Below are 8,479 nucleotides of genomic sequence, written 5' to 3'. Positions count from 1 at the left end.
CAGCAGGTGTGTTTGCTTTAGACAAAGGTTAGGCAAGAGTTCAGCACATAACACAAAGCAGAAGTCTGAATGCAGAATGGAGTTTACTGTTTGAAACAGACATATCCTACTCTATCATATACATTTCTTGGCCAACCCCAATATTTATTAGCCTGAAGACAAAAGGAGGGATAAAGCTAAAGAGGAAATCTGACACACAAAGAAAAGTGTGACTGTAGTTACCTAAATGTTCAGGATTTAGCCAAAGCCAGTGAGAGTGGTAGTGTCACCTGTTCCTTCTGTCTGGATCCCACTCTGGTCAGAATACCTTTCAGGTTCAGGACAGTGAAGATCTAACAGTATCTGGGTGTATTTTAGAGTCCAAAAAGACAGTAGATGTAATAGTAAAACTCACTCCTTTCAATATACCCAGCACTCTGCTTCCATTGAGTGATATTCCTACCCCACATAAGCAATATCCAAAGTGACATGTCAGCTTCACACCATCAGCCAATCAGAAAACATCTAATTGATATCAGCGATCAATATTTCATCCCATTTATAGAATGTTTCAGCTTGTCATCCTGGAAGGTTTACAGGAAGGCTTGAGAATCCCTTATCACAGTTCTTTACACTAAGCAATTGAGTTTGTAGAAGTCTGTTTATTTATTATTACTTATTTATGTGATTATACACTGCCTTTCCCAACAAAGGCTCAGGGCAGCTTATAGCAGGGGAAGCCCAGCAACTTAAAAAGGTAACTCAAATAAATAAACTAACAAAGTAAAGCAGACACACTAAGTTACATCTCAACCTAGTTTCGGTTGGTAAAAGCCTGCCCAAACAGAAAGGTCTTGCAGTCCTTCCAAAAGCACCTATGTCCAGGCTTGGGCTCTGGTGGGCCTCAAGGGGAAAGGAATTCCAGAGCTGAGGAGTGATTGCTGAGAATGACCTCCCACGCACCTCCACCCAGGTGGACATGAAGGAGGTTGCTCTTGGATGATGTGAGGAATCACAATGGGGCACAGGAGAGAAGGCAATCTCTTTGGTATGTAGGTCTCAGGCTATGTAGGGCTTTATAGGTCAGAACCAACACCTGGAATTATGCACAGAAAGCTATTGGGAGCCAGTGAAGATGCTGAAGGACTGGAGTTATGTGCTTTGGATGAAACACCCTCATCAGAAGGCAGGCTGCCATGTTCTGCACCAGCTGCAGCCTCCACACGGTTTTCAAGGACAGCCCCATGTAGAGCACATTATGGTAGTCCAGCCTTGAGGTTACAAAGGCGCAAATGATAGTGGCTAGATCAGAGTCTGAAAGAAAGGATCAGAGTTTTCTCACCAGATGGCAGTAGTGAAAGACATTCCCAGTAGGAGTGTGCGAAGTTGCTGATTCGATTCGGAAAAGATTCAGCCCGATTCGGATGCCAAATCATCAAATCCAAATCGAATTGGGAGTCCCATAAAAACCTCCGAATTGATTCAGAACATCTGAATCGATTCAGAAAAAGATTCAGAGGTTCAGCAATTCGGAAGATGGTCTTACAGGGAAACAGAAACTGAGAAGGTGGGGTGGGCGGGGGAAGACTGACATCTGTAGCTGGCCAGTGACTGTGATCTTTTCCTGAGTTCTCTTCCAGTCACAGTACGCTGGGAGGAGGGACATAGAAACAACATACAGCAAAAGCTGTGTTAACCTGCACTTTATTAGCCGGAAAACTCTACTAACCGGCATCCAAGGGATGCGGCAAAAGCGAAACTGGAAGTACCACTTCTGGGGACTTCCAGTTTTGCTGCCACGAGCCAAGTTTTTCTTTGTCACTTCTTCAGCCCACGGCCCGGGGCAAAGCAGCCTACATGGCCCAAAGCAGCCTGTGCGGGGCCCCCCTTCCTGTCCCCCGGCGCACTGATGCTGGGGAGTGCACCAGACCATACACATTTGATTAACCGGCATATTTGATTAACTGGCATTCCCGGGGGATGCGGGATAACAGAGCTTTTACTGTACTTCACTTCATTCACCTCTTAGATACAAAACCTCATGGACTCAATATAGACATTGGGTTTATGACACACTGTAACCTGCCGGACATCTGACTCCCCAGGTACCTCTCCACTTTTACCTGCTACATCCACCTTCCCCCCACCCCCCGGCCTGTCTCTCACACCCTGATGCCTCAATTTACATTTTCACTGACTGGCTTTCTTGCATGCATACCAGCCTCTGGATTCTTTACTGTTCGTTCCATCCAGGAAGAGCACACACACCAACTGCAGATGCTTCCTCAGCCTGAAAAAGGTTTTTAAACCTGAAAACTTGCTAAGATATATTTCTCCAACTATTCAGTTGGTCTAATAAAGGATATCAGATTGACCCAAAGCACCTTGTCTGCCTATGTCCTTAGACCAACACAGCTACAACCTACACCCCTTAATACATACATGACACAATTTTTGCTTCCAGAACCTTGAGGTGCACTTTCCCAGAAACTGCTACACCTATCTCCTTGAAACTTAGTAGGCTTCATGCCCTCAGAAGGAACTAGGGGCTACCATCCCTGCTGTTTTCATCCAAATCCACCAAAATATGACTAAATTATAGGTATTTCAGTGATTCTCCATTATAGTCTTGACCAAATCAGCGAAGCTCTCCGAATCAGCACCAAATCTTTCGAAGCCGATTCGGCTGAATTGATTTCGGACAGTGACCTGAATCTCAAAATTGAATCACTGTCCCCTGAATCAACCGAATTCGAATATGAATTGAATACTTCCCTGTTCGCACAGGCCTAATTCCCAGCCATGGCCTGAAGATTCAGATGCAGCCAAGGATTCAGGAGCACCCCAAAAAAAGGGAATGCTGATCCCCATCCATGATGGGTGTCCTCATCCTTCCTAGGTCATGTGGTGTGCCCACCACCATCACCTCTGTCTTGTTTACATTCAGATTCAATTGGTTCAGTCATGGCCTGTCCCCAACTGCAGCCAGGCACTGAGAAGGGATTGAGACTGCAGGGCCAGGGTCAGAAGAGAAGAGGTAGAGCTGGGTGTCATCAGCCTACTGATGACAACTTACTCCAAAACTCTGTACACTTTCACACAGTGGCCTCATATACAGCATTCCCTCTAAGTTGCACGGCTGCGCAGGTGTTCCTGGCAGCTCAGCATGAGCGTGCCTGCATGGCTGCGCACACCACACAGCTTAGAGGGAACGCTGCTCATATACTCATTAAACAGGAGAGGAGACAAAGTGTGGAGCCTTGGGGGATCCCACATTTGTAATTTTGTAAACATGAATATATTTATTAATTTTTATGGACCCTATTGAATTGCGATTCCTTGGTTACGATGGAGAACCCCAGAGCATTTGCGCAGTTCCAGTATAAACTGCAGGCTCCCGTATCTTGTTTTTGATCTTTAGACTTTCTTGAGACTTTTGAAAAGATGAAGAACCAGGAACTGGAACGGAAGATGCAGATAGAGACCAACATTGTTGCACTATTAGAGCACTCAAGCAGGGTAAGGAATTTTTTTTTTAATTTCTGATCAATTAAATAGTTTTAACTAATGGAAAGAGAATTGATTAAGTGAAGCAAAATATTTAATATTTAAATGAATAATGGACTGGATGTTTCAATAATCATAAATCGACACTATTATTTGTTGTAACAATACAGAATTTAATTTCTATTTTGTTTTCTGTAGCTTTCTTTGGGAAATTGATAGTTACAATAATTAGATTATTTTGTGATCAGAAAAAAATAAAAGGGGTTTTTTCTTACTGCAATTCATAAACATGAAACAGGAGAATATTCACAGATTCAGAGATTTATAGATGTTAGGGGCTGGAAGGGACCTCACGAGAGCATCGGGTCCAACCCCCCTGCACCTGAGAAGGAAAGACTGCTCGAGTCAGATGACCCTTAAAACTAAGAATTTTAATTCTTTAGTATTTTATCTAGTCAAAGTCCTGATGGATGACTTGTCACCTCCCATAGATAATTTTCCATATTTCAGTTCCCTATCTTATATATTAAAAGTATTTCTTAAGTATCATCGTGAGTAACATTTCCCCTAAAAGCATTCCTTGTGTCCAGCATCACCATTCCATTACCACTGTTTGGTTTTTTATTCGTCCTAAATTATTCTTCCCTTTGATTTTGATTCTCTTGATTGATATATAAATGACTCCTATTCAATCAATATTTTAATATTCTCCTTGATATGATACTTCAATATCATATACAATAGTGTAGCACAATAACTCTATAACACAGGTGGAGTGATGAAAGTAATGTTATTTAAGCATGCTTATCTGACCCTTGCTGGTGTTACCAAGACATCTTTTATTAAAAGGATGCTACACAGATTGGCAGGCCTAAAATAGAAAATCATTATATTTAAACATCTTAATTTTAAAATATTTTTCCAACACTCTTTGCTGTAAAATATTTTATTGTAAAAGAGTCAGATAATGGATAACATATTAGCAGAGCTTCTTTCTTGTTGGCCAGGTAATGCTCATAGCAAAAAAGATATAAAATACTCTGATTTATCACTCTTATTGTTGCAACATGCAGAATGTGAATCGTATGAAACAGATCTCCTCTGTTACCACTGAAGAGCTGAAGATCATGCAGGAAGATCTCAGTTTCAAATCAAATGAAATGCAAAAATCACAGAGTACTGCTAAGAACTTGAGTACAGGTGAGGCAATTGTGAATTTGTGAATTTGAACATTCATTCTCCCTCAGAAATAAGAGCATGGGTGTCATAGGACATGTGACAAAGTCCAGAATTAGTTATTTTTAATGCTGTTCCTTAAAACACACAAGCTAGGTGTGAGGCAATCTAAAGACTGATATATATTTTCCATTATTGATTTGATGTAGCTTCTATTAATGCTAAGGAGACTTATTTGCATTCAGCATAAAGAGAATAATTTTCAGATTAGCAATTTTTTAATTTTGCTCACATGAGTTATATCACACTGAGGTTCAACATGGGGATGCAACTGTCCCCATTGCATTAACAGGGGATTTTGTCTGTTTTGATTTTGTGTGTCTCAAAGTCTTGGCTCTTCACAATTCTAAAAATAATATCGAATGCCAAGTAAGTAGTAGAGAGCCGTGTAGCTATAACTAACCTTACATCAGTCTGAAACTTAACATCACCTGCACTTACGTGTTATGTTTTTAATAGGAGAAGTGTCAGAGAATACCTGGTGCCTGTGATGTGCATGACCCCCAAGATCAAATTCTGAGGGCCAGTTATATACATATTCACATGCTTAACATTAAGTTGAGAGAAAGTTTCTAGCCTCTGTTTTTTTCTAAAAGCAGAGACTATTTTTCCCCTTTTTACAATCACTATCTAGTTCATAATTTGCACTGTTTTCAAGCAGACTGGTTCTCATAATCTGCACTGTTGCCAATATCATTATTGATTCAGCAAGCTTTTCCTTGTTTGCTTGACTGAAAGGAAGGGGCAGGAATACATGATCATAAATCATTTTGCTTGGAGGCTGGCGCATCCTGTACTTGGTAGCAATTTTCAAAATAGTTACCTGTGTTATGACTAGAAAATATTTACGTGTAAATAAGCAATTACCATGCACTAAATAAGCATCTATTATTGTTTTTCATAGACATCTGGATGTTTTGTGTATTCAGGTGTCTGTCTTGCACATATGTATTTTGCTATCACAGCATAGGTGCTTATTTTGCAAAATGTGCCCTCAGATTGTAGGATAAAATGTGAATAAACATTAATTTGAAATAAGCATATTTATTATTATGTTACAAAAAAACCCTACACTTTTAGAGTGTAGAGGGATTACAAAAAAATATAGTTCCTTTCCAGAAAAAGCTTATAGTCTTAAATTTAAACAAGTAAATATAGAATTATTCATAAATACATTTCCTGGAATGGAGAACCACAGAACAGAATTAAGACTCTTTTCATGGTATAATGATTGTACAGTTCCACACTTGGAGTGTTTCCCAAACCTTGAAATAGAGTGCAGTCATCTGCAGAATTCTTTCATTGTGATTAAAATGTGGATTTCCAGATTTTCTTGCCCTCAAAAGATATAAAAGGTCCATCAGCAGAGGCCTTTTACACAGAAGAAAAAAAGAGGAAACTGTAAAGAGTAAACAAATGTGCTGATGGCATAGTTTCCCAGAAACATTTCCCTGGGTCAAAGCAGTTTGGTCTCAGACTTTGCTACTGTGTACACACTGCCTGCTAACTCTACAACTTCATGGCATATCAAAAGGAACTGGGCTGCATCCTCTTCCTGTCTCTTCCCCTAGAGAAGTTTTTAGGTTTCTTCTTTAGGTTTCTTTTCTCTAGAAAGCGTGCCTGAATGGGAACATTCCTTAGTTGCCTACCCTAGTATTATCGGTATACTGCTGTTGCACTAAAAAAATTTTCGCTAATATTTCTAAGTTACTTATTACATTTTCTGCCTGCCTAAAGCAAATGTTACTCAGTGGTCTATTTGCAACAGTTTTTAAAAAGGATTTAAACCATGGGAATATTTTTACAGATATTTCACCTGAAGTCTGCAAGTAGGTCACATTTTGAAAATACCTTTACTGTCATTTGGAGCTTTTAATGTTAAGACCCCAGTTTAGTAGTTACTTAGGTGTATGCATGCCTTTCAACGTGTGGTTATGCTAGTGTGCAGAATTAAGGTTTAAGAATACAGCATTCTAGCAAGAGAAACAATTCAGAAATTTTATTACATGTCAAAATAGTCTGTTTAGTTCAGTATCTTGTGACTAGCACCAGCCACTACTGAGGACGATGCAAGAAACCCTTTCCAAAACTTTTAAATCCTTATGTATGACAATTTTATATGTCTTCATTATCCATATAAATGCCCAGGTTTTTAGTGTTTTCTGGTGCTGCAAAGGCTCTTGGCCTCAGTGTTAGCTTGTAGGAATGGATAATACAGAAATTGTGAAATATCTATTGACACATGGCACTTGTATATTGAGTCAAATTCCCAGCGTGTGTTCCCCAAATAGTCCCACTGATGTCAAAATAAAGGTAGGTAAGTAGGAAATCTTTGCCTCACTGTGGGCACATTTATGTTTGAATTAATGCGAATGAATACACCTCCAGCACAATTCATGCTGGAGTTTATTGTTCCCAAGTATGCTGTCTGCATGTGCACCTGGAACTGCAGCATGCTGAGCCAGGTTGGAGCAGCCCTGGCTGTCAGGGGGCCCCAGGGGTCAGCCTGCCAGCCTGGGGCTGTTGCAGCCCAGCTCAACATGCTGCAGAGGGGATGGCTGGGGCACAGTGGTGCCACTGGGGTACAAGGCTAGCCCCACACTTAAGCACCCTCGCATCCCAGCCAGCCCTGTCAGTGTTTACACGTTCATTGCTGCAGAGTAAATAAATTTACAAATACTATCCTGTGGTGGAGTTATATAGTTCTCAGCAATGCACGTGTAGATGCTGACAGGGCTGACTCACGTTCATCTTGCTGTCCACTATGACTCCGAGATCCCTTTCCGTTTATGTGCTGCTGAGAGGATCGCTTCCCAGCCAGTAGGTGTGCTGGATATTTTTGCACCCTAGATGCAGCACTCTGCACTTGTCCTTGTTGTACTGCATCGTATTGTGTATTGCCCACTTATCTAACCTGTCCAGGTCTGCCTGCAATCATTCCCTACCCTCCGGAGTGTGTACTTAACCCCACAATTTAGTATCGACCGCCGACTTGGACAGAGTACACTTCACACCCACATCCAAGTCACTGATCAGTGCTATTAGGAAAAAAAGTTACTGTTGCTCTTACAGTTTATTTTTTTTGTTCTAGAAAGTCAACGCCTACAAATGGATCTGCAGAAGATGGATCTGTTGGAGGGCAAGATGGTTGATGAACTGGCTTCCCTGAAAGATAAAATTGAACAAATGACAAAAGACTTAAAAATCTACGATAATTTGCCAGCTCTGAAAGCATCAGGAGAAGAGAAGAAAAAGGTATAGCAGTAGCCCTTCCTGACACAATTAGAATTACTTGGATTGTAATCTTTTAGACTATATACAGACAATCAAAAAGCCTGAGGCTGAATCAATTCAGTCTTTACAGGTTAGTCTAAGATGCACAGATTAAATTGAAACAGAAGTGAACAGACATTCACTTTTGATTCTGGTAATGCAGCCACATGCCTGCAATGGCTCAGGCCAGAAGCCAGTGGGCACTAGAACATGGCTCTCCGGCTGTGTGTTCACTTCCTCTTCCTGCTGCCCCCGAGGTCTCTGGGATTTGTTGTCCAGAATTACAGCAGCAGGACTCTGCAGGGTTGCTCATCACTTCATCTTCCTGCTTCCAGGTGCCTCCGGGATTTGTAGTCCACAGTTGCAGCTAGCAGTAAGTTTGCGTGGGGGAAGAGGTGTTTAACCCCCCTCTCTGAACCCAGACCCCAGCCAAGGTTTGCTTGGGAGCGAGCAATCCCCCACTGTAGACTAGGCTGTATCCCCC

The 8,479-nt window shown here is 41.2% G+C and overlaps 1 protein-coding gene across 4 annotated transcripts in view; it reads left to right on the top strand.

Annotated features, from left to right (window-relative positions):
* Positions 1–8,479, top strand: part of IFT74 (intraflagellar transport 74) — an 82,681-nt gene that overhangs the window by 60,441 nt on the left and 13,761 nt on the right. For all 4 annotated transcript variants that reach the window (XM_025206961.1, XM_025206960.1, XM_006026077.3 and 1 more), the window contains 3 exons: positions 3,401–3,498; positions 4,560–4,686; positions 7,814–7,977. In XM_025206961.1, the coding sequence (XP_025062746.1) occupies positions 3,401–3,498; positions 4,560–4,686; positions 7,814–7,977 (389 nt within the window). The remainder of the gene's footprint in view (positions 1–3,400; positions 3,499–4,559; positions 4,687–7,813; positions 7,978–8,479) is intronic.

Source organism: Alligator sinensis, unplaced genomic scaffold (genome assembly GCF_000455745.1).
Source record: "Alligator sinensis unplaced genomic scaffold, ASM45574v1 scaffold940_1, whole genome shotgun sequence".
NCBI lineage: Eukaryota > Metazoa > Chordata > Crocodylia > Alligatoridae > Alligator > Alligator sinensis.
Note: the sequence above shows the minus strand (reverse complement) of the source record. Positions and strands in the feature narration are given on the sequence as shown.